Source organism: Mauremys reevesii, linkage group 7 (assembly GCF_016161935.1).
Source record: "Mauremys reevesii isolate NIE-2019 linkage group 7, ASM1616193v1, whole genome shotgun sequence".
Lineage (NCBI taxonomy): Eukaryota > Metazoa > Chordata > Testudines > Geoemydidae > Mauremys > Mauremys reevesii.
This window is the reverse complement of record NC_052629.1, coordinates 44,583,941-44,611,348: the sequence shown is the minus strand read 5'-3', so window position 1 is coordinate 44,611,348 and position 27,408 is coordinate 44,583,941. Positions and strand designations below refer to the sequence as shown.

Genomic DNA, 27,408 nt, shown 5'->3' with positions numbered 1-27,408 from the left:
TTTGAGTGCAGTTATGAAACAAAAATAATATCTACATTTGTAAGTTGCACTACAATACTTGAATGAGGTGAATTGAAAAATACTATTTCTTTTGTTTATCATTCTTACAATGCAAATATTGGTAATAAAATAATAGAAAATGAGCCCTGTATACATTGTTGTAATTAAAATCAATATATTTGAAAATGTGGAAAATTATCCAAAAATATTTAATAAATTTCAATTGGTATTCTATTGTTCAACAGTGAGATTAAAACTGCAATTAATCATGCTTAATTTTTGAGTTAATTGTGTGAATTAACTGGGATTAATCAACATCCCTAATACTGATACATTAGGAAGGACAAATCCCATATTGGCAAGGAGATGGGCTATATGTATTAATAGGTGTTTTCATCTCTGATTTCTATGATTCTGTGAAAATTTGTTCCCCATTTAACTAACTAATGAACATACTGCAGAATTCACAGTTGCTCTCTTCCTTCCTTCCACTAAAGGCCAGAATCTAACCGGGAATGATGAGAAAACTGACCCTACCCCCACCTACCCCACCCTCCATGCAAGGGTCAGCCATAATTATAGCTCCCTCCCAACACCCCCTTTGGAGGTACAAAGCAGATCTGTCTGGATGTGCAAGGGAGACCACACTACCCATCCTAAGGGGTGAAGCAGTAAGCACGTTAGATCCCCATCCTGCCCCATGCCTGGAAGCTGAGGCAGAATGGGACTGCTTGCAAAGAAGGGTTGTGCCTAACAGATACAAGTGAGCTCTACAATTGCTGTAAGGTGGGAGAGGAAGTGGATGCAATTTTGATGGGTGGTAGGAAGGGAACAAATATCATTGAAAAGCAGGACAGAAGCTAGTTCTAAAGAGAGGAACTTATGTACCACATATTCATATTGCTGTAGCAAATCTCTCTTCTTTAGAATCATCAGGTGTATCCTCTAAGGCCTGGTCTACACTAGGACTTTAAGTCGAATTTAGCAGCATTAATTCGAACTAACCGCTCAACCGTCCACACCAGGAAGCCATTTAATTCGAACTAGAGGGCTCTTTAGTTCGAATTTGGTACTCCACCCCGACAGGTGGAGTAGCGCTAAATTCGACATGGCTAGCTCGAATTAGGCTAGGTGTGGATGCTAATCGAACTTAGTAGCTCCGGGAGCTATCCCACACTGCACCACTCTGTTGACGCTCTGGACAGCAGTCCGAGCTTCGATGCTCTGACCAGCCACACAGGAAACGACCCGGGAAAATTTGAATTCCTTTTCCTGTCTGGGCACTTTGAATCTGACGTCCTGGTTGGACATCGGGGCGAGCTCCGCAGCACCTGCAACGATGCAGAGCTCTCCAGCAGAGGAGTCCGGGCAATCCAAGAATAGAAAGAGGTCCCCAGCATGGACTGACCGGGAAGTCATGGATCTGATCGCTGTGTGGGGCGAGGAGTCTGTGCTCTCAGAGCTGCGCTCCAACAAGCGGAATGCAAAGACCTTCGAGAAGGTCTCCAAAGCCATGATAGACAAAGGATACAGCCGGGATGCGATGCAGTGCCGCGTGAAAGTCAAGGACCTGAGACAAGGTTACCAAAAAGTCAGAGCAGCAAACGGACGCTCCAGAGCACAGCCCCAGACATGCCGCTTCTACGAGGCACTGCATGCCATTCTCGGTGGGTCTGCCACCACTGCCCCACCAGTGACCGTGGACTCTGAGGATGGCATAGTGTACCTGGACAGTTCCTCGGCGATGTTCGCCGATGGGGAAGATGAGGAAGGGTTTGTGGAGGACGGCGCAGGCGACAGCGAACACAATACCGCTTGCCCTGACAGCCAGGATCTCTTCATCACCCTCACAGAGATCCCCTACCAACCGTCCCCGCCCATTAACCCGGACTCAGAATCAGGGGAAGGATCAGGCGGTAAGTGCTATAAACATGGAAACATTTATTTTTTAAAAAACAGGTATAGAAAAAATAGAAATACTATATAAAAAATTTTCAATGTCAAACTATATAAAAAGTAGGTCCACACATATAGGGATTGAACAATAATCCTCTTGGGACAGTTCCACAAAGCTCTCAGAGAGCTGCTCGAAAAGCCTCCGCAGGAGGTTCCTGGGGAGAGGTGCCTTATTTGATGCTCCGTGGAAGCACACTCTTCTGCGCCAGGCCATCCTAATGTAAAGGGGAATCATCGCCTCCACAAGCATGGCAGCATATGGTCCTGGTCTGTGCAGGGCTTCTCTTAGCATCCGCTCTCTCTGACTCCGAGTGACCCGCCTCAGGGTAATGTCGTTCTGGAAGTGCTGCATCTAATTAGGGCAATTAGTGTACTGTTACTATTGTGAATGGTAGACTTTTACTTTGCATAAGAATGACCCTCGCTTAACAGCCACGTGTTGGAGGCCACAGAGGAAAAGCATACAGTGATCTTTCCCGTGCACTGCCGGGAGGGGCTGGAAAAGGCTCAGACTTTATGCTTTCCAGATTGCCTTTAGTGGGAGGGCACAGCTATCCATTAACTGTTAAGCAGACTCTACTGTAAGGCTTACCAGGACTGGCTGCTAGACGGATTCAGCTGTCTCTCCCCGCTTGGCATCTGTCCTGTGCAAGACCGCAACCACTGAAAGTGTATTCCGAAATCTCGAACTTGTCCTGAGATCTCGTGAGACTAGGTGCCCTGTATGGTCTTGTTCACAGAAACTGACTAGACTGTGTTCACTGTTCGCAAACATGTATCTGTTCAAGGAAATCACTTACTTTTTCCCATCACACAGCTTCGGCTCTTTCCCGGACTGCCCCGTCATCCACCTCGCAGAGGCTGGCTAACATTAGGCGGTGAAAAAAAAAGACTAGGGACGAGATGTTCGCGGAACTGATGGCCTGCTCCACAGCTGAGGCGGCAGAGCAGAGCCAGTGGAGGGAGACCCTATGTCAGCAACATCGCACACACTTCGAACGGGAGGATAGGTGGCGGCAGGAAGACCAGCAGGCGACTCAAACGCTGCTTGGTCTAATGAGGGAGCAAACGGACACGCTCCGGCGCCTTGTAGATGTTCTGCAGGACCGCAGGCAGGAGGAGAGAGCCCCCCTGCACTGTATCTGCAACCGCCCTCCAACGCCAAGAAGTCCTGTCCCCCCCTCACCCAAAATTACAAGAAGGAGGGGCGCTAGGGGCCGTGAGAACTGTCACTGCACCACAGCAGAGCGCTAATGTACCAGACACCTCTCACGCTATAAATTTGTAGAAGCGCTTCCCTTACAGGATCACCCAGTCCCAAATCCAAGTTTCATCCCCCCACTGTGTAGTAGATTATTAAAAGTGGTTTGCTGTTATTCCCTGTTTCCTTCACATTTTTCGTGTAAGAAGACTTTGTGTGTGGGGGGGGGGATTTTTAATTGCACTGGATAGCCTACATTACCAGGGTACAGACTTGGGGACAGGGTCAACTGCAGGGCACACACAGACTGCAGTCACTAGGCACCAGGGTCAGTCTGTGTGGTGTATGCTGCCCCGGTTCATTCGGTGATGTGTACGCTTGTCCAGGGTCCTAGCGCCTGCCATCCCCGAATGTTAAGGCAGGCTGCCCTTACCATGCACTTCCACAGTAGCCACAAGCCTCTCCGCTGCCCTGAGCCCCAACAAGAGCCCTCATCCACGGACAGATACTCACCCTTCCCCCACACCCCTCACCCCTTCCTACGCCCAAACCCACAGCCCACAGCTGTCATCCAAACCCCTATCCAAAGACAGCACCCCTCGCCCCTTCATGCAAACCCACCCCTTCCTTCAAACCCACCCCTTCATGCACAACCACCTGCAACCGTCCCCCACCCCAGAGACCTATGTAGGAGCAGGAGGCTGTCCGTCCTGTATTGTACAAGCGGTCTGTACATCAGTGCACACCGTACCCAGCACAGTATGCGTCCATGTTTCAACCCCTGAACAGAAATGCAAAGTAAAAGAAAGATTTATTAACAATTAATGTTCCGTTTAATTTGTTTTAAAACGTGTTTTGGAAGTGGGGGAAACTTGGAGAACGGGGTATGTAACCGCAGATCTCACTCAACACATAGAGACACAGGCCCAGGATCAGCTTCTCTTAAAATCAAGTGGAGAGTCATAGGTTACCCTGTTCTCTGAGGAAACTTGCTTTCAAAGCCTCCCGGATACACAGCGCTTCCCGCTGGGATATTCTTTCGGCACGGGTGTCTGGCTGAGCGTAAACAGCAGCCAGGCGATTTGCCTCAACCTCCCATCCGGCCAAAAAGGTCTCCCCCTTGCTCTCACAGAGATTGTGGAGCACACAGCAAGCAGCAATAACTACGGGGATATTCTTTTCGCTGATGTCCGAGCGAGTCAGTAAGCTCCGCCACCTCCCCTTAAGATGTCCGAAAGCACACTCCACCACCATTCTGCACTTGCTCAGCCGGTAGTTGAAGAGTTCCTTCTCACTGTCCAAGGCACCTGTATAGGGCTTCATGAGCCAGGGCATTAGCGGGTAGGCTGGGTCCCCGAGGATCACTGTAGGCATCTGCACATCCCCAACCGTTATTTTGTGGTCCGGGAAGAAACTACCTGCCTGGAGGCGTCTAAACAGACCAGAGTTCCTGAAAACACGCGCGTTATGAACCTTGCCCGCCCACCCGACGAAGATGTTGGTAAAACGTCCCCTATGGTCCACCAGTGCTTGCAGCACCATTGAAAAGTAGCCCTTTCGGTTAATATACTGGCTGGCCTGGTGGGCTGGTGCCAGGATAGGGATGTGAGTCCCATCTATAGCCCCACCGCAGTTTGGGAATCCCATCGCGGCAAAGCCATCTATGACGACCTGGACGTTTCCGAGAGTCACTACCTTTGAGAGCAGTTGCTCAACGATTGCGTGGGCTACTTGAATCACAGCAACCCTCACGGTAGATTTGCCCATGCCAAAGTGGTTCACTACTGACCAGTAGCTGTCTGGCGTTGCAAGTTTCCAGAGGGCTATGGCCACTCGCTTCTGCACACTCAGGGCTGCTCGCATCCTGGGGCAGCCTAATTTCTAGAGCCGCCCCTGCTCGCATCCGTGTGTCCTGGCGCTTCAGGGCAGGGGCCAGCAAGTCACAGAGTTCAAGGAAAGTGCCCTTACGCATCCTGAAGTTTCACAGCCACTCTGTTTCATCCCAGTCCTGCAGCACTATGCGGTCCCACCAGTCCGTGCTTGTTTCCCGGGCCCAGAATCGCCGTTCCACACCATGAACTTGACCCATTGCCACCATGATCTCCACTCCGCAGCGTACCCTGCTTTGTGAGAGGTCTGCGCCACTCTCCTCACCGCGCTGCCGGAGCCTCCTCGCCCGATTTCTCAGCAGCTGACTGTGGAAGAGGTGGACGATAAGGTGCGAGGAGTTGACAACGGCCATAAGTGCAGCGATGATCGCAGCGGGCTCCATGCTCGCAGTGCTGTGGCGTCCGCGCTTTAACCGACCAGAAAAGGGCGCGAACAGATTTCCCGCCGGCGCTTTCATGGAGGGAGGGCGTGATTGACGGTTCGATGACAACAGTTACCCAAAACCACCCTCGACACATTTTTTCCCCCAGCAGGCATTGGGAGCTCTACCCAGCATTCCAATGGGCAGCGGGGATTGCGGGAACTGTGGGATAGCTTCCCACAGTGCACCGCTTCGAAAGTCGACGCCGGCCCTGTTAATGTGGACTCAGAAATTCGAATTAGTGTATTTAGTGTGGATACACAAATTCGACTTCATAAGGTCGAATCCACAAATTCGACTTAAGTAGATTCGAAATAGTCTTGTAGTGTAGACAAGGCCTAAGTAAACTCATTGCTGGTGTTAATTGGGGCAATCCCACTGAGGTCAGTGGAGCACTGCAAATTTACACCAGCAGAGAATTTGGTCCATTAGCTCCTACTTTCCAGGGGGGCACTGTATCCTTTCGCATACATAGCAAATGCCTTCTGAGTTACCTCCAACTGCTCTCTCATGCTATTCTGTTTTCTACTGCTCTCCATTTTCTTAATACTTTCCACATATAAAAACTCTTTTTTATGGTATATGAGTTTCTAATATAAGACTATTTCCGATCTAAGACTGCTGTGTCTGAGTTCCTGTGTCTACTGACTTCCATTATGATTCGAAAAAAACCTGTAACCATATACCTTTATTATAAGGGATATATTGCCAAGTGCCCATATGGAGGATTAGTACGCTCTAGAGACGAATTTCAAACCTGTTCCAAAGGAGAATTATAGAAAACTATTAGCACTTTGTCTGCATTTCAGCCTTTTTCTTTGCTTCCATTTCAGCATCTTCTCAACTACATTCAAGGAGAAAGGAACCCAACATTTTCCTAATTCTCGTTTGTCAATTGTTACAGTAAGTCATACAGCACTCGGCAGTTATGGCAAGGTCAATGCTGATTCATCCATTCTCCCTCTTGGCAGTGCTATCTGATTCATGGCAACTCTTCAGTTAAAAATTTATTCCCGTCCACCTACACCTGAGACATGTCCGTTAGCCCTACCACAGAATTTCCTCAACAGTCCAGGCTGAATACATTTATCTATTCTGAATAGTCTCAACCCTTTCCCAGTTTAATTTCTATGAAGAATAGACTTTTGCAGTGGCATCATTAAAAATGTTGTGTTGAAGTAAACTTTATTTTTCACACTATATTGAAAGCAGCATATTGTCAATCAGTCTACAAGCTTCCACATCTCCAGACTTGTTACTCTATATTTAGCAGTGGAGAGGGTTTGGGTTGCAGGAGTTTTAATTAACAAAGAAAAGAAAAATTAAAAGAAAAGGAATAAAGCATAAATAATAAGTTCTCAGGAGAAAAGCAAATGTGTCTTGCTGAGGGAAACTCATATGTGACTTTTTTTTCTTTTCTTCTTTTATATAAACTTGAACCTTAGTGGATGTGTGCAAAAATAACTATCTACAATTTCACCCACTAGCAAGGGTGGCAGGGAACATATTACTGAGCCATGTGCTAACAAGATAATCAGAACAATGGAGCTCAGACAACTTCTGCATATACTTAAGGACTACCTATGCAATAATGATACCTACACACTTTGTGGTAGGTTTAACAGGTATTGCTTTTTAACAAATTAAAAATTTTAGAGTTAGACATTCATGTTTGAATGATTATTTTTAATATTTAGTGAGAGTTGCATGTTGATTTTTGTAAATCAATATTTGTATGTGTGGGGCGGGGACATAAACTACTACCCACACAAAGAAGGGGGGCATGATCAGAACCACTACTCTACAGACCACTCACTCCAATGATAACTCTGCCCCTTTAGGATGTTAGCCTTCCATCCCCACCTGTAGCAATCTACCCCAAGGACCAAAATATAAAGAGGAACTACGGTGTGTATGACCTTGAAGTAGAGAATAAAGAAATTGAATTTGATGCTGATGGCAAGGGGAAGCCAGTAAAAGGATTAGAAAGGGTCTGGATGCGACTAGAGTGGGGGGTAAGGTAAATTTTTGACAGACAAACCCAGGGACGTGATGTGTGGGAGATCAGAGAGGAGAAGGCTGCAGTAGTTAAATTAATGAAGATCTGGGCAAGGATATTTACAGCAGAATGGACAATGGATAGATTGTGGAGAGGCATCCCTCAACACAAATGGCATATCACAGAACAATCTATAAAAGAAACTTCATTTTCAAGGAGACATGTGAAGAGACAGGCTTCTGTTCAGAAGTGAAAACAGTACTCTCAAAAACCAAAACACTAGTTTCTGTTCCTGCAACAGAAGCCAAAAGACAATAACAGGTTTTGAGAAATGTTTAAAGCAGCTTATCTCCTCTGCAAGTTTAGATATATCAGGCAGGAAGTGTGCATTCTAGAAGTCTGAATCTGAATGAGACAACAAAAAAACAATCACAGGTCCTGCCAATCCTAGACACATTCAGCATTGCTAATGCTTGTTTTACTTAAAATACTGGTATAAGTTATGTTAAGCTATGGACTAGATCATTAAAAAAATGTGGTTTTTGTCTGTTTGTATTTAAAAGATAGCAGCCAGGGTAGACTATTGTTTACATGACTGGAATTCTAATTTGAATTTTCTATATTTATAACAGTTTAGAGTCAAGAGAAGTGAATGTATAATGTAATAAAGTTTTGTCAATTATTTTTCCCTGTCTCACATCCGAATTTTAATACCAAATATTTTGATTAAAGGATGTAAAAGAACTAAAAAAATCAACAATAGAAAATGAATACCCCCAGCTGTGTTTCTGCCATACCTTCCCCAGTTTTGAATATATATAGCTCATAAAAAGAGAAAGCAATAGTAAAATAAGAAGGAAAAAGACAGTTTACTTTACCCCCCCAAAAAAGAAAATTACAACCTACAATCAAAACTAGAGTTTCCTGGGAATATATGCATCAGTTGCATTAGTATACTCAATTTACTGATTTCATTTAAAAAAAATTCACATTATCACGGTAAGTAGATTATCTTCTCTTTAAAAAAATATTGAGTTATAAAATTAATTAATACTTTTTTTTTTGTGTAATTAGCTAAATTAAAACCAAAAGCTGCAAATGGATTCTCTGTTATTTGAGAACTACAGCAGGGCTGTGAACAATGTCATCATCCCTTTAATTATAAATATGACAACAGTGTACAGTACTACACTACAAGAGTTTAGTTTAGTTAACTTTTTTCGTAGTGTATATCTGACCTTCAATTTGTTGATTACATTCGACTTACTAATTCGACTTTGTTTGTGAGTCACTACTCCACACTAGCCATTGCAGCGGTGCATTGTGGGCAGTGCATTCTGGGCTCCCACCAATAGCTTCCCCCCCAGCAATGCTGCCATTGGAAGCCCTGCCCCAATGCTGGCTGGGGGAAAAGGTGGGTGGGTGGTTTTTGGGTCATTCCTGGCGCTCCCGCGCCCTCCTCGCTACTCCCGCCAAGCGCTCGCGGCTGCCCTTTTGCACTTTCTGACAGGTGACAGCGCCTGACAGCACAGCATGCGACGACACCATGAGCATGCGATCATCACACACTTATCCCCTGCATCAACACCTCTTTATCCACTCCACCCCACCCTCTTCCACAGTCAGCTGCTGAGATCGCGGGCAAGGGGCAGTGAGCAATGCGAAGTGCATGGAGTGCACAGGAGGCACATGGGATTCACATCCCGTGGGATCATGGTCACAATGAGAGGGGGGGGCATGGTCAATGCCGGTGATTCTGGGCCCGGGAATGGTGGGCAGACTGGTGGGACCAGGTCTGGCTGCAGTCTGGGTGGCTGGCTTCCTTGAAGGACAGGGACAGTACTTGCAGACTTCTGGCGGCGTTGTGACTTGGCTGGTGCTGACTTGTGTTGCCCTGTGACCCCAGCCGAGCGCAGAAGATCCCAGAGGCCCAGCCGTGTGCAGGGCCCAGGCAGACACCACGCTGGAAACTTACACTTTGGCACCACGCCAGACAGCTTTGGGCACCCACAACCACTACTGTGAAAAACTCTGTGACGGCTGTTGTGACTGTAGCTGCCAGTGCACTGCTGTAAAGCGCTTGACCTCGGAAATCGTGCTACATGGATTCCCAAATCGATGTAGATGGCGCCCATGGCTGGGGGGGCCCAAACCGCGGGGCCGCCTGGTCCAGGCACCGCAGCCCAGCCACCACAGTATATTAACCGAAACAGGTATGCCAGTGGGTGGGGCACTTGTGGACCATAGGGGACGTTTGCCCAACATCTACGACGGTTTTTGCGTTTGGTGGGTTCTTTGTCTGTTTGCGCGGCACTTGTTGGGAGGTTTTTTCCCGGACCACACCTGTCTGTTTGTGCCATGTGGGGATGCTACAGTGATCCTTGTGGAAAGTGTGTGGCCTGCTACCTGGCTCCTACCTACTAGCTCGCTCCCGCAGCCCAGCCCTGGTGAGGAGCCCCTCAGGAGACAAGGAGCCTACAGGGAGATGGTGGAGTGCTGTGCTCTCTGGAAGTGGAGTGTGGAGAGAATGCAGGTGAGGTGGACTCTGGAGCGATCTCCATGAAACCAATCCAGCAAAACCAATGCCTTATGGTGGGATGGGAGGTTGAGGCAAGTCGCCTGGCTGCTGATTATGCTCAGCCAGACACCCGTGCGATTAGAAGAGCCCAGCGGGAAGCGCTGTGCATCCGGGAGGCTTTGAAAGCTAGGTTCCTCAGAGAGCAGGGTAACCTATGACTGTCCAGTCTCTTTACAGAGAAGCTGAACCTGCCCCTGTTTCAGTTACTATTGACTTTTTTCAGCGGTTACATACCCCGTTCATCAGGTTTCCCCCCTTCTAACAGACGTTTAAAAATAAAGTTATTGGAACATTTTTAATTAACAAAGTTTTCTTTACTAACGAATTTGCGTTAAAGGGTTCAAACAGGGACGCAGACTGTGGTGGGTACGGTGTGCAGTGATGTACAGACCGCTTCTACACTCGAGGACTGACAGGCTCCTGCTCCTACAGCAGTCTCTGGCGGGACGGTTACAGGAGGGTGTGCAGGAAGGGGTGGGTTTGCAGGAAGGGGTGAGGGGTGTGTGGGAAGGGTGAGTAGGTGTAGGGGGATGATGGCTCTGGCTGGGGCTCAGGGCATCGGAGAGTTTCATGGCTAGGGTGGAAGGGCATGGTAAGGGCAGCCTGCCTTGCCATTTGTGGATGCCAGGCGCTCGGACCCTGGGGCAGCATACACCTCCCAGACTGACCTGGGGCAGCAGACACCTCCCAGAGTGACCCGGGTGCCTAGTGACTGCACTCTGTGTGTGACCTGCTGTTGATCCTGCCCCCATGTCTGTACCCTGGTAATGGTGGCCGTCCTATGCAATTAACAAACCCCTATCTCCTCTTCACAAAAAATCTTCTGCAAAGAAACATGACGGAAACAGTAATGAACAGCAAACTATTTTTAATACTCAACTACACAGTTGGGGGATGAAACTGGGATTTTGGATTGGGTGAGCCAGGAAGGGAAGCAATTCTCATACTTTAGGGAATGAGAGCTGTTTGGTACATGAGCGCTCTGCTGGGGTGGAGTGACAGTTTTCACGGCCCCTAGCGCCCCTCCTTCTTGTGATTTTGGGTGAGGGGGGGACAGGACTTTGTGGCGGGGGCGGGCGGTTGCAGATACAGTTCAGGGGGGCTCTCTGCTCCTGCCTGCAGTCCTGCAGAACATCCACAAGGCGCCGGAGCGTGTCCGTTTGCTCCCTCATTAGTCCAAGCAGCGTTTGAGTCGCCTGCTGGTCTTCCTGCCGCCACCTGTCCTCCCGTTCGCTGTGTGAGCACTGCTGCTGAGAGAGGGTCTCCCTCCACTGGCTCTGCTGGGCCGCCTCGGCTCTGGAGCAGGCCATCAGTTCAGCGAACATCTCGTCCCGAGTCTTTTTCTTTCGCCGCCTAATCTGCGCCAGCCTCTGTGAGGGGGATGCCGGGGCAGTTCGGGAAAGAGCCGCAGCTGTGTGATGGGAAAAAGGAAGTGATTTCCTTGCAAAGATACATGTTTGCAAACACTGAACACAGTCTAGTCTGTTTCTGTGAACAAGACCATACAGGGCACCTAATCTCATGTGCTCTCAGGACAAGTTCGAATTTTCGGCATTCGCTTTCATTGCCTGGGGTCTTGCACTGGAGATCAGACAAGCGGGGCAGGACAGCAGAATCCGTGTAGCAGCCAGGCCTGGTAAGCCGTAAACTTTAGGCTGCTTAACAGTTAATGGATAACAGTGCCCTCCTGCTGCAGCCAATCTGGAAAGCATAAAGTCTGACCCTGTTCCAGCCCCTCACGGCTGTCCCCGGGAAAGATCCCTGTATGCTTTCCCTCTGCAGCCTCCACCACGTGGCTGTTAAACGATGGTCATTGTTATGCAAAGGAAAAGTCAAGCATTCACAATAGTAACATTACAGTAATTCCCGTAATTAGATGCAGCAGTCGCTGAGCGAGATCACCCTGAGGCGGGTCACTAGGAGAGACAGAGAGCGCATGCTCCGTGAATCCCTGCACAGACCAGGGCCCTATGCTGCCATGCTGGTCGAAGCAATGCTCCCACTGTACCTGAGGATGGCCTGGCGCGGAAGAGTGTGCTTCCACGGAGCACCCAATAAGGCACCTCTCCCCAGGAACCTCCTGCGGAGGCTTTTCGAGTACCTCTACGAGAGCTTCGTGGAACTGTCCCAAGAGGATTTCTGTTCTATCCCTATATGTATTGACCTTCTTTTCATATAGTTTTTATTCCTGTTTTTTTAAAAAATAAATGTTTACATGTTTATAGCACTTACCGACTGATCCTTCCCCTGATTCAGAGTCCGGGTTAACGGCCGGGGAGGGTTGGTAGGGGATCTCTGTGAGGCTGATGAAGAGATCCTGGCTGTCGGGGAAAGCAATATTGTAAGCGCTGTCGCCTGCCTCATCCTCCAGAAACCCTTCCTCATCTTCCCCATCCGTGAACATCGCCGAGAAACTGCCCGTCGACACTATCCCATCCTCAGAGTCCACGGTCACTGGTGGGGCAGTGGTGACAGACCCACTGAGAATGGCATGCAGTGCCTCGTAGAAGCGGCATGTCTGGGGCTGGGCTCCGGAGCGTCCGTTTGCCACTTTGATTTTTTGGTAGCCTTGTCTCAGGTCCTTGATTTTCACACGGCACTGCGTTGCATCCCGGCTGTATCCTCTGAGTGCCATGGCTTTGGAGACCTTCTCGTAGGTCTTTGCATTCCGTTTTTTGGAGCGCAGCTCCGAAAGCACAGACTCATCGCCCCACACAGCGATCAGATCCAAGACTTCCCGGTCAGTCCATGCTGGGGCCCTCTTTCTACTCTGAGATTGCATGGACTCCTCTGCTGGAGAGCTCTGCATCGCTGCCAGTGCTGCTGAGCTCGTCCCGATGTCCAACCAGGAATTAAGATTCAAAATGGACAGACAGGAAAAGGAATTCAAATTTTCTCAGGGCTTTTCCTGTATGGCTGATCAGAACATCTGAGCTCGGACTGCTGTCCAGAGCCTCAACACAGTGGTGCACTGTGGGATAGCTCCCGGAGCTACTAAGGTTGATTTCCATCCACACATAGGCCAACTCGACATAGCCATGTCGAATTTAGCGCTACTTCCGTCGTCGGGGTGGAGTACCGAATTCGAACTAAAGAGCCCTCTAGGTCGAACTAATTAGCTTCCTGGTGTGGACGGTTGCACGGTTAAATCGAATTAACGCTGCTAAATTTGACATAAACTCCTAGTGTAGACCAGGCCACAGTGACTTTTTAAAAATATAATTCATTAATTGCATTCTTTACTTTGCAAATAGCATGTATCTATTTGAATTTACTTGGATTTGGATGTCCTCTTGGCTTGTTCATTAAACTAATTTTTTTAAAAGCTTCTATTTCTGCTGGGGGATGAGGTTAGAGATGAACTAACACTGGGGAGTAGTAAATTCACTTTAGGAATAAAAATAAAAATAAAACAAGACAAAAAGAAAAAAGTAGCAAAATTTTCCAAGTTTATGAACATCAGGAAATGGAAGAAGTCCAAAAAAGTAACAGAAAAAAATGCTAATATTTAGTGGGTTTAGAAAAATATGGCTCATTTAGTGATCCTATTATTCTTTAGTGCTTTACTAATATTTATAATTGTTTTTAATAATCCGTACCAAATTAGTTTCTTTTTTTTATTTCCTGTAGGTACAAAACATTGATTCACTTTTCCTAGTTTCCTTCTCACTCTGTCACAAGGTCCAGAAACCTTCTTTATTCAGCAAACACCATTTTTTTTTAAATAAAGGTTTACATTCAGAATGAGAGCAAGTCATTAAATTTTGTTCTCTGTGTCATGTTTCATTTCAACTACCCCTGTTGTGCGTTAGGAAAGACTGACTGACCCATCAGAGCCCTAGGTTGGATGTGGGGTGACCTCTGGTAAGCTTTTAGTATGTATGCAGGTTCTTTCATTGTTTTTATATGGCATTCCCTGTAATGCTTTTACCTTAACAATAAATGCAGTTTGCTTTGTAAAGGCTGGCTGCTAACTGTTGTACATGGTTATAGCCCCTGGAGAGAGGTTAACCACAGGTGCTGGATCCCAGTCAGACTTACTAAGGAAATCACAGTGAGGTGCAGTTGGACTGCAAGTATAAACTGCCAGTATGGAGGGGAAGAGACATGAGTCTCTGCCCGCAAGAGGTGACAGCTGGGAGCCGGAAACCTTAAGAGGGTGCCATTGAGGAAAAGCAGGTAGAGGGAGGGATCAAAAGTCCAGTTAACCATGAAACTGTGAGGAATAGCATTGCGGGACTGGATGGGGAACCTGGATTATTAAGATTCTTATTAAAGGACAAGACACAAAGTCAATTATCTAATTTTAATGAAGATATGCAGGGATACAGGTTAAAATGTGACAGTGATGATCCTTATTTTAGCTTGCCTATGCCACTTTTGTTCCAAGCTTTCCTGGTCCCCTCAACCCACTACAGCAACTCCACCCAATTCCCTCTGCATGATCTAATGATATTTGAGCATTAGAATTCAAGATTACACCCATGCTCTATGTTCTAAAGTTTTCTTACACACTGATTTGAACTACAGTTTTTCATCCCTGTTGAAAACAATGGTGTCGGCTCTTACGTACTTAAGGGATACACTTGAACTGGTTTGCACAGAAAAACAAAACTCATGCCCTACGTATTTAAGATGGAGTTTTATAATAAATATATAAGACAATAGGAATCTCCCCAAATAAACAGCCAGACAGATAACTCTATTCAGCAAAGCACTTAAGTGCCATTGAAGTCAAACTAAACATGTGCTTATGGGCCTGATTATACCTTTACAAATCTGGGTCTAAGTGCTTTGCTGAAAGCGGTACCTAAAGAAGCTGCTCTAAACATTGTTTACCATAACTATATGAATTTTTGCTAAGTCACTGGAGAAATGTTTACTTACTTACGAGCCCATGCCTACATATCACTGGTGGTTAAGCTACAGTATCTGCTTTTACTTAGTGTGAAGAATTATGAACAATGCAACTGTGCTCAGCCAGATGGCATAATACACACTAAAAGAACAGGGCTTCTATTCTTTCCAGGCTAGTTTCCCAAAGATTTATGAAAGTTTTTTTTCCTATTAATACAGCAATCTTTAACTTATGTTCTTCTTGTCAATTTTTTTTGAAAGCTATTTGAAGCATACAATTTTAATTAGATATAAGTATCTAATTAGGCAAAAAAATGTTCAATGAATTCAAAAGGCAAATTTTTAATCCCAGCAGATTTTATACCAGGAGATAAAGAGCTGAACACTTTAACAAATTAGAAAATGGACTCATTTTTTCCTCATCTTAACATGTATAGTACTAGGTATAAAGTTTTTGGGGCCACTTCAGCAGAAAATCCTTACATATTCCTGAGCTCTGTAAGCCATGGAAAGGCTCAGATGTTGGTTCCACAACAGGCTGATCAATCCAGGCAACATTTTTTACCTTTTATAGAAGGGCAAAATAATACCAGGCTGTACACATCTGTGCCAGGGAGATGAGAAGTTACTTGGAGGAGAATCGTTCATAAAATAAGCTATACGCTCTATTCTGCAATTATTTAGCTAGACCCAGTCCTAAAACAATTGCTGGGGTTGTGCCACCTGTCTGAGCAAGATGAGTAGGACTGGCATGCTGTTAAGCAGGGCTACCCTGCTTTGTGCAGTACCCTACTTTGACCAAGTATAACTAGGTATTTACATTGAAGCACATTTCCTCATGTTCCAAAAGCCTCAGAGTCAGACTTACAAAGGTATTTAGGTGTCTAACAATTACAGACAGGTGCTTAGTGGGATTTTAAAAAGTGTCTAAGTTAGGTTCCTCACTCCCATTGAAAAGCCCACCCCCTACAAAAGAGCTGTACAAATCATTTTTCACATACAGAGAAACTGATAATTTTTGGTTTTTCACCAGATTTATTAATTACAAAAATAAGAAACACCTTTGTGAAGATTTTACAAAAGTCAGAAGAAAATGTAATTTAATGAAACTTTTGCAAATTATGGTGATTTTGTAAAGTCAAACAAAATTTCACACTACAATTTTGCAAAAATGTGTAATATTTCATTAATCCAGTCATCAACAAATCCCACAAATTTTACCCAGTTTTTATTTGACGATAATAGGTTATTAATAATTCAGTGGTCAAATGCAGATTGTAAATTTTTTGCTCCATGTCTGTAAAGAAGTATAAACACTGTTGCAAGAGCACAGAAGAGTATGTGACCCTCACAGCTTAAAACCGCAATGTCCTCTCATATATTTCTAAGTCAATTTATTGTGGGTTCTGGTATATAAGCTTTCTTGCATTAGTAAAGCAATATTATTATTTCTTAAGCTCTATCCAGCTCTAAATCCCCTCTGCACCTGTTAGCCTAGGAAGCCTGCTGCACTGCAAAGCCAAACAGGCTATTCCACAAGGAAAGTCCTCCTTCCTTGCATCAAAGTCACAGTGTGCTAGCACATGCTATGACCTCGACACAGGTGCTATGGGGAAACAAGTTCTTCCCCTGTCAGACAGGAAGTGGTAATAAATTTTAAAAGATCACATGCCCTGAAAACATATCCCTAGTTAAATTCTGAGTGAATTTAAGCCAAGAAGAAGAAGGGAGGAACATGGGTTAAATATTTCCTCTCTGACTGCAAAACAACAGGAGGGCGGTAGGAGCACAAAAGTCTCAGTAGTTTTGTACAGGAGATGTCATACACCTCTTACAGCCATCCTACAGCTATAGTGATCAGTAGGAGACATCCCTTCACCCAACACAAAGTTACTGTTTTTTAAAAGAAACAAACAAGCAACTCAATAATTTCTGCTATCCTTCCACCTTTGATGAAACCACATATGAGTTTATATACCTGTAGATTGAGGAACACTATTGCAGATATTTATAAACTACCTGCATCTCAATTTAGGTTTCAACTTAATTTCGTGCACCAATGTGGTGCATGCACATTCTGGAATGCTATATATCAATTTGTGTAGATAAAGCCCTAGAGGGCCAGTGCCAGCTGTGGGTATGTGTAGTGAGCTAATTTAATGGGTGATGCATTCTTGGGCAGGATTTAGACATAATTTTTAAAGAAAGAAAAAAAAAGAAAGAGAGAAAGAACACATGTACTGGAATCCCAGGCCTTCATCCTCAGGTCTGACTTCCCTGATTCCCATGGCAACAAGAGGCTAGTTTTGGACCCCCATGTAGCTGGTTCTACACAATGCAAGGATTTTTCTACAGAGAGAATCACCAGCTGACCAAGTATGCTAGTTTTCCAATCCCTTTGTGTTGATGAAGGAGCACAATGGAGCCAGAATGTGGCCAGAGATCTGGCTCCATGCTCCTGCACAAACTTGGGACTGCTTACCATTGGCTAGCTCTAGCTACTGCACAAGGTGATGAGCCATTTAAATGACTGTTCCTTAACTCAGGAACTACACTTACTTAGATCCATCACCAGTGGAAATTCTAGCAGACCCCATTTTCTTTTTCCTGTGGTGTCTGTTCATTTCTACTGGAGGACAAGTAGCCCCAGGAATGAAGAGGTTCATAGTCTAGTTTTGTGGTCTGAAGTGGTTTTAAATGAACTAACTATAAATAATATTCTTCTATAAGGGGAAAATCCAGCCCACATAACTTCCTAGTACTGGGGCTGTTTTAGTTCTGCTGCATAAGTATGTGTGAGCTGTTCAGGAGTATGGACATGGAGCTCAGCTCTCCAGGAGCCTGTGTAGGAGTACACAAGTGGTGGGTGAAGGCAGGGTACAGGAGGGCAAGGAAACGTGAGAACAAAGCAAGTTAAACCACTGCTAAATGGATCCTCTGGTCTCTCCAACTCTACCCTTTTTCAGGGTCACGTTAAAGGGTATTCCGCCTTTGGGTTACAATAACCTCTATGAAGAACTTTGGCAGCTGCATCACAGGGTTGAGGGTTTAGGGAGAAGGAACTTGTCTTTAGATGTCCCCAGCTATTTGGACTCTGTGTTGGACTAATGATCTGATCCTAAAAGCTGGAAACTGTACTATTCCTCAGCATCTTTTTACATTCCTAATATATTATCACAGTAAATTGCAATGGTGATTAAGCATCTTACACAATTTAGGATACTGTATTTTTAGGCCCCAGTTCACAAAGAAAGATTTAGGAGGTTAGGTGCTTTGCTTCCATTAAATTTTCCATTTAAGTCAGTGAGCAGAATTTATATGCACTTTATTACAGAAACATAAAATGCACATATCAGCATGAAGATTTGCTTGCAGATATCAAAGTCTATAATGTATTTCATTTTTTGCTGCAGAATATATCCAATTATTTAGAAATATTTAAAGTGTCATGAGTTTTCATTTCTCACAGTTATTTTCCAAGAACTTGTGGGAACTCTGAAAATACAGTTTCACTAAACTGTTTTTTTCTTAGATCGCATAAACTCTGATATACTGTATCCTGGGGAATTCATATTTCACATTGCATATAGATAGGACATAAGATAACAGGCATTACTACTACAGAAGGATCCAGCCTTTTCAGTGAAGTAAATGCATTTGCTGTGTATGAAGCTTGAAAGTGAATATGCTGTACAGTACAGTCACACCTGGCTGTGCTGTGCTGTGCTGGAGTTTCCCTTAAATTGATGTATCTGAAAGATTTCATTATCAGCTAGATATGTAATACGTGCTGTATGATGAGGGATTATATAACATACAAATACACACACACACTTAATAAAATGGTTTTATGAACAGATAAGGATTAACTAACTAGCTACTTCTTTGTGGAACAACCAACTTGGAATAATCAGCTGCAGAATGGACTTTATACTATGTAAAATACTGTACACACATTATATGTGCAGAAAGTGATGTGATCACATCACCCAGGAAAAGCAAGGCTGGGATTAAATATCCCATTTAAGGAAATGGTGACAAAACAATAGCAGAAAGAATCAGAGCTCAGGGAAGGAATTAAGCTCAACAGCCCTAATTCAGCAGGGCATTTAAGCATATGCTTAAATCCATCCCTATTCCAGGAAACACTTAAGCACATGCTTAAAGTTAAGCCTGTGCTGAAATTCCATTACATTCATAGAACTTAAATGTCTTCTTAAATTTAGGGATGTGTTTAAATACTATCATGAATGGTGATGGGTTGTTGAGTCTAGGCATATGTAAGAGTTAATCTTCTAGGTAGTCTCAAGTACAGCTGTTGTAGGAACCCAGTATATCAATTTTTCCCTAGCTGCTGTGGATTTACCAGTATATCATTTTTCTTACCTTGGGGCCAGTCCATAACTTTCATTTTGTATAGAATAATACACACAAATGTTGTTTTAAAAAAAGGTTAAATGTTAGATAATGTTATCTTTACTGCCTGAAATACACTGTGGAAGATCAACTAATGCATCCCAAATTTAAAAAAAAACTTCTGAACTCTAGTACAATATCTTTTCTGATAAGATAGATACAACATAATTTTTAATAAAAACATTATTCAAACAGAATACTGTCAAGGCATCTGAAACTTCATGTTACAACTTTAAGACAATTCATATTTTATCCTTTTTCTAAATTAAACCCTGTAATGCCACTTGATGAGCCACTATGTGCCATCAGAGTGCTATATTGATTAAAAAATTAGTTCATAATTAAAATCATGTATTTGTAAAGTAGACATGTCATAGGATTTTTGAAATAGGGCTATATCCACAATTTTCTTCCATGGCAGAATATAAATACAATATGAACAGATACTGCTGTTGGTGGTGGTTTCATGGTAAAGATTACGAAAGCTGGAGATAGAGCACCATTCCTGAACTTCCCTAGTACAAACTTACTATTGCTTGGTGGGGAGATGCCCTTGGTGACGTCCTTCAAAAATACCCTATCCCTGAAGAGAAGCAACACAGGTAAAAATTCCTTCAATAAAATTATTTTGCCAGGAGAGTGGGGAACTTTCTGTCTCCAAGCACAAAATTAGGTCGACTCCATTAATGTCCAAGAAGAGTGCTGTTTACTCAAGAGGATTCTACTTCCAGCAGGTTCCAATTTCCATAGGCAATGTGTTGTTCCCAAAGGGATTAGGAACCTTTGTAAGGCAGTGATTATCCAAGTTAACTCCCTTTATAACAGAATGGATCTACCCATTCAATAAATAACAATGGTTTCAAGCTACTGTAATTCCATTGACATCAGTGAAACTCCTCCTGCTTTACACTGCTGCACAATCCAAATTGGTCCCAATGAATGGCATGGGGAACAATGGCTGTACTCACCAAGATAGTTTTAGGGTTGGCACAATGTACACTAACAGTAAGAAAATAGTTACATTTTGCTCAGACATATTGGGTCAAATTATGCCTTTATGCGCTAGCAACTCTGTTGACTTAAATAGAGCTGCATAGGTGTCAGAGATGGAAGAATATGGCCCATAATATGTCAGAAATGAGATAACTAGTTTGTATCCTTTGTTTAGATGCTGAATACTCTTATTAATGCAATACATACAGTTTATTAATATTTAATATATCTTTAGGGAATGCTATTTTAAAGTACATTTTTCATGACCAGATATTTATATATCCTGGCGATACAAAATGGAAATGTGGAACTAGTACAGTACCTCTGGTCATCTAGGAAGCATTTGCAATGTATCTTAGCATGAATGTGAAGCTTTAAAAGAGTGAAAAAGCTATACAAACAGGAAAAACTCTGGGGAAGCATATTATTTTATTAACTGTTTTCTTTGTATTTGTTTCTTTGACCAAATAGGTCTGCAGCCTAATTTATACATTTTGATATGGGAACTCAAATTTGCGAGCCCAATTCATTTTATTTCACACTTTGTGTAGTCATTTACATCAGTACAAATAAAGTCAAAACAATTCCACTCCGATCAGGCAGCTTTGCACTGACCTTGTTCTGGTATGCATGATTACACAAGGTGCCCGGCAATGATGAATCAGACCCACTAGTATCACAAGGCAAAAATCAAACCTGGCTAAACACCCGTGGGAGAATTCTCTTTGCAAATCTAATCTCCCACTGCTTTCCTGTTGGATTCTAGGGAAGTGAGAATTTTTTCCTTGTTTTTAGATCCAAAGGGATTGGATCTGGACTCACCAGGGATTGGTGGAGGAAAGGGAAGGTGGAGGGATCATGAGTAATTCTTCCTTGTTTTAAGATCCAAGGGGTTTGGATCAGTGTTCGCCAGGGAATTGGTGGAGAAGTCTCTCAAGGCTACCCAGGGAGGGAAAGGTTTTTTTGAGGGAAGAGAGAGTTTCCCAAATGTCTCAAACTATTTGGGTGGTGGCAGCCAGACCAGATCTAAGCTGGTAATTCAGTTTAGGGGTTCACATGCAGGTCCCCACATCTGTACTCTAAAGTCCAGAGTGGGGGTGAAACCTATGACAATGAAGAACAGAGAAGTTAAAATAAAAAAATCTGATTCTGAAAATTAACATACCTGATACAGCAAGAAAATCGTCAATGCTTGTAATGTCATCCACAGCTTCAGTAAGAACATGTATGTGATTCTCCCATGTGCTCTTATATATTTCCATGCTGTTTTTTACCACCTGGCTTTTTGGTCTGGCAGCAAGAGCTAAAGCTGCATTAATAACCTGCAGAAAATAAAATTATATTCTTGATTTCATCTGAAATAACTAAAATGCATAACCGATAAGGCGGTATTTCTGTTTTCTGAGCATTAAAGATATTCATCCTTTCCTTACATTCAAAGGAGGAATACTTGTCAAATATTGTACATGTTAACCTTCCTATTAACTGAATTAGAGTTCAGTTGTAATTTTAATTGAATAGGACTACAAAATATACTTTAATTGGAGAATTCATAACATAAGCAATTCTGTTTAGTAATATGCAATCTATTTTTGTCAGTATAAGATAGTTTCAAAATATTTTGATGTACAATCCCACTTTATTATGTACAAATAAGTTTTTACTACATAATACAGAATCAGAAAGATGTATAAGGTCACTACAGTTTGGGGTTTATAAACTCTTAAGAGTAGCACCTATCATATTGTAAATTATCTTCACTGAAGTTTTCAAGGCTTAGACATGGTATAGGGAGGTGTATACCAGCACAAGATATCATATTATCCCTGCTATGTATTCATCAAATGAAGAAAAAAAAATCAGAGCACCAAACAAAAGACACTTGAAGAATTAAACAACAAAATAAAGAATCATATTCTACATCTCAGTGTAATATGCTGGCAAACAGGGGCGGCTCTACCTTTTTGGCCGCCCCAAGCAGTCATACGCGGGAGGCGCCCCGGAGCCGCGGGAGCAGCGGACCTCCCGCGGGCATGACTGCAGAGGGACCGCTGGTCCCGCGTGGCTCGGCTGGACCTCCCGCGGCTGCGGACGGTTCGCGGGTCCAGCGGCTCCGCTTGAGCTCCCGCAGTCATGCCTGCGGGAGGTCCAGCCGAGCCGCGGGACGAGCGCCCCCTCCGCAGACATGCCTGGGGTAGGTCCAGTTGTCCCGGGGCTCCGGTGGACCTCCCGCAGGCATGACTGCGGCAGGTCCGCTGGCCCAGCCTGCCGCCCCCCCCCCGGCTGCAGGGGACGGGCCGCCCCTCGGCTCGCAGCGGCAGGATGAGCTGGGGCCCCAGCCTTTTGCCGCCCCCTAGATTTTGCCGCCCTAGGCACCAGCTTGTTTTGCTGGTGCCTAGAGCCGCCCCTGCTGGCAAAGTAGATTATGAGAAAAACATACAAATTGGAAAGAATTCGCAACTCTGCTCCATTGTCATCAAGTGGTTATAGCTGAGCAGTTCCTGGTTCTAAATTCAGCTGAAATGCCTTCTCATTGCATGATCTTAAGGAAGTCTCTTGACCTTATGCTGGAGTGTACCCAGGGGAGTAATAAAAAAAACTTGCACTAAAGCTGATAGACTCCTTCCGTTTTTAAGTGTTTTAAAATATTTCTTCCCTAGACACAAAGAACATATAAAATTGAAATAAAAAATACATACTAAATGTATAATATCATCAACTTTTTCAGGAGGAGGGGAAAAAACACAGAATCCTGAACTTAGTTCCTGGCGGACAAAAAGTTTCTCATTTCACATGTACATGAATTTCAGATGAAGGAGTGTAGAAGAGTGTCACACCAGCCAGCATGTCCTGACATGGCTGGGTGAGGCATCGTAGGCTTTCCTCATCTAGCAGCCCTGCAATGGTTTGCTTCTTGTTGTGTCTCAGCCCTCCAACCATGTCAATTAAAGGCTATGTCTGTTGTGAGCTAGGCATGTGGTTCCTAGCTTGCACAGAAACAGTTGTGTTAGCTTTCATCTGATCTGAAAATCGTAATGTAGCCATGGTCACACAGGCAACGGTGGCAGGGACTAGCTTCCCCAAATACCTGTGGGGTCCAGGCATGTTTGTATTCATGGCAGCTAGCCTGTGCCACCACTCACCATTGCCTGTGCTACCACAGCTGCACTACTGTTTTTAGCATGCTAGCCATGCCTCCCAACATGTCAAATGGCTAAAGCAGAACATTCCCCACAGGGCTCCCCACTGCCCCCTCCCAACCAGCTCCCCCACATGGATGTTCACCACAGGTCTCCCTCCTCCATGGCTCTCCTCAGTTCTCCTTCCACCTGACTCCTATCAGGCCCTTCCATAAGAACACAAACTCCCAACCTCTTCTGTCCTAGGTCTCCCCCTTCCCAGATCAGCTTTCTCTCTTTTATACAGTATCCTGATCCATTCACAGCTGTATCCAATAACTTCAATTAAGCTACTCAGTCAGGACCAGCTGGAAGATAGCTGCTTCATCACAGGCAAAGCAGAGCCTGACTTCCCTTGATGGGCCAGGCAGCATATGACAAGGAATACATTGGTAAGGAATAAAATAGCAAAATATACTATAATAGATGAACTATGAACAAGTTTATTACTAATATATATGACCTACTGTACTAACCTACAGTATGCCAGTGCTACATTGTACATTAGGGAGGCAATCTTAAATAATACCCAATACATGAATGAATATGTTAAAAGACCTGTTTAATTGTACATAAAGGAAAAGCAATCAAGAGGTCTCCATGCTATTCAAATTACTACTGAACCATTCTGTAGATTTCCAATAAAAATCTCCCTACCTTGACTTTTCACTAGTGTAAATCAAATTCTACCAAAAATTGCTGAATATAAAAAAGGGACTGTTATTAATGCAAATTCACCCTCGCCCCTTGGTTTTTGGCTTACTAATTCCACAATTATATTATCTGTCTACATTATATTTCAAGCTCATTGACACAGGGACTTTTGCCTTTCTATATATCAGTGTAGCACCATCAACAGCTAACAAGCAATAAGTGTTTATTAAACTTTTCAAATTTAGAGAAACATAGTTATACAATTTTTAAAAGGGCAATTGATTTAATTCTGATGAAATGTAAGAACAATGTACTAAGGGAAAGAATGCCAAAAAACTGAGCACTTACAGTACAAAAGTCTTCAGATCTGAATGTTTTTATTTAAAAGCATCATGTCCTGTGTTTTCAACAAAAAAATATCTGCCAATAATGAATTGCTTGATTAACAATTAAGATGACATGGACTCTTCACAGAAAAAAAAATACTTTACTGAAGCTAAAGCTCGTGATTTTATTATTAAGCAGCCCTTGAAATAATTACAAAAAATGTAGTTTCCTTGCATGTAGTGCTGTAAAGGTACAGATTAGTTATTCAGAGTCTAAAGAAAACTCTTGATTTCATGAAACTTCCTTTAAAAAAAAACATTGACTTTAGAAATGATAGGTTTTTGTCACAGGCATCTCTGATGCCAAACAAGGACTGCCCAAGCCATATTTATTATATTCTAAATATTAGGTGTGGGTCACATTCTCAAAAATCTGGGTTCATGACCACCTTGCCCTTCTCATATGCCTAAATGGGAGGGGAGGCACCTTGCAAGATCTCAGCACATTTAGGAGGAGAGCTTCTCAGTATTGAAAATGTGAAGTACCACTTTTTTAGCACTAGCTAACTCCTAGACAGTGCTAGAGGCGAAAGTGAGTTAGCTAGCTATAAAATTATCCACATTTAATATTTAGAATACACCTCTACCCCGATATAATGCGACCCGATATAACACAAATTCGGATATAATGCGGTAAAGCAGCGCTCCGGGAGGGCGGGGCTGCGCACTCTGGTGGATCAAAGCAAGTTTGATATAATGCGGTTTCACCTATAATGCGGTAAGATTTTTTGGCTCCCAGGGACAGTGTTATATCGGGTAGAGGTGTATAATAATGTCACAGAAATAACATTGGTAACTTAGATTAAAGGTTGCTTTAATGTACCTTTTCATGTGATTGCATACACTAAAAAAGTAGTAAATCACCAGTCACATTCACAGCCAACATAATGCCAATCGCCACACATAAAGACAAAAATAAAAAAGGAATCCTACAAAAAGTGGAAACAGACAAATTACTAAGGATAAGTACAAAATAATAGCACAAGCAGTTAGGGACAAAATCAGAAGGACTAAGGCACAAAATGAGTTGCATCTAATTAGAGATAAAAAAGCGATAAAGAAGAGGTTCTGTAAATACATTAAGAACAAGAGAAAAGTTCACTACTTAGTGGGGAAGCAGAGCTAATTATGGACCAACACCAAGGCTAAAGTGTTTAATGCTTACTTTGCCTCAGTCTTCATTTAAAAAGTCAGTTGTGACTAGCTGCTTACACAATTTATATTAACAAGGTGGAAGGAATACAAGACATAATGGGGAAAGAACAAGTTAAAGAATATTTAGATAATTTATATGTATTCAAGGAGCAAGAGCCTGATGAAATTCAACCTAGAGTACTTAAAAGAATTAGTTGAAGATATCTCAGAATCATTAGTGATTATCTTCAAGAAATCATGGTGGAGAGGGAAGGTCCGAGAAGACTGAGGAAGGACAAACATAGTACCTATCTTTAAAAAGAGGAACAAAGGGGACCTGGGCAATTATAGACCAGTCAGCCTCACTCTGATACCTGGAAAAATACTGGAACAAATTATTAATCAATCTGTAAGCACCTAAAGTATAACAGGGTGATACACAATAGCCACCATAGATTTTTCAAGAAAAATCATGCCAAACCAACCTAATTTTCTTCTTTCACAGGGTTACTGAACTGAATGGGGGAAGCAGTAGACATGATATATCTTGCTCTTAATAAGTCTTTTGATACAGTCCACATGCCTTTCTCATAAACAAGCTAGGGAAATGTGGTCTAATTTAAATTACTGTAATGTGGACACAAAACTGGTTGAAAGAGCGTACTCAAGGAGTAGTAACCAATGGTTCAATGTCAAACTAGGACATGTCTAGAAAGGTCCCATAGGGGTCTGTCCTGTGTCCAGTACTATTCAAAATATTTTGATTAATGGCCTGCATTATGGAGTGGAAAGTATGCTTATAAAATCTGCAGATTACACCAAACTGCAGATGACACCAAGATGAGCTTGCTAGCACTTTGGAGAAAAAGATTACAATTCAAAACAATCTTGACAAATTGGAGAACTAGTCTGAATGAAATCAACAAAATGAAATTCAATAAAGAGAAATGCAAAATATATTTAGGAACAAAAAAATCAAATACACAAATAAAAAATGGGAAATAATTGGATATGCAGTAGTATTGCTGAAAAGGATCCGGGGGTTATAGTGGATCACAAACTGAATATGTGTCAACAATGTGATGCAGTTGCCAAAAATAAAAAAGGTGAATAAAAGTCTGGAGTGTATTAAAAGGTGTATTATATATCAGACCCGGGAGGAACTTGTCCTGTTTACTCGGCACTGAGAAGGTCTCAGCTGAAGTTGCGTGTCCAGTTCTGGGCACCACACTTTAAGAAAGATATGGACAAATTGGAGAGAGTCTGGAAGAGAGCAAAAAAATGATAAATGTTTAGAAAACCTGACCTATGATGAAAGGTTAAAAAACTGGGCATGGTTAGTCTTGAGAAAAGAATGCTGAGGGGGGATCTGATAACATCTTTAAATATGTTAAGAGCTGCTATAAAGAGAAATTTGATCAATTGTTCTCCATGTACACTAAAGGCAGGACAAGAATTAATCAACTTAATCAGCTGCAAGAGAGATTTAGGTTAAATATTAGGGTTTTTTTTTAAACTATAAGGAAAATGAAGTACTCGAATAGGCTTCCAAAAGAGGTTATGGAAGCCCCCATCATTCTAAGTTTTTAGGAACAAACACTTGTCAGGGATGGTCTTGCACTTGGCCCTGCCTCAGCATGGGGACGATGGACTATAACACTTCTCAAGATCCCTTCCAACCCAACATTTCTATGTTTCCATAAGCCCCCCACTATCACAACACTCAAGCACATACTGTCATCCC

General features: G+C 43.3%; 1 protein-coding gene across 2 annotated transcripts in view; it reads right to left on the bottom strand.

Moving 5' to 3' along the window:
• CTNNA3 (catenin alpha 3) overlaps positions 1 to 27,408 on the bottom strand; it is a 958,387-nt gene that overhangs the window by 254,693 nt on the left and 676,286 nt on the right. For both annotated transcript variants that reach the window (XM_039481066.1, XM_039481067.1), the window contains one exon: positions 21,477 to 21,633. In XM_039481066.1, the coding sequence (XP_039337000.1) occupies positions 21,477 to 21,633 (157 nt within the window). The remainder of the gene's footprint in view (positions 1 to 21,476; positions 21,634 to 27,408) is intronic.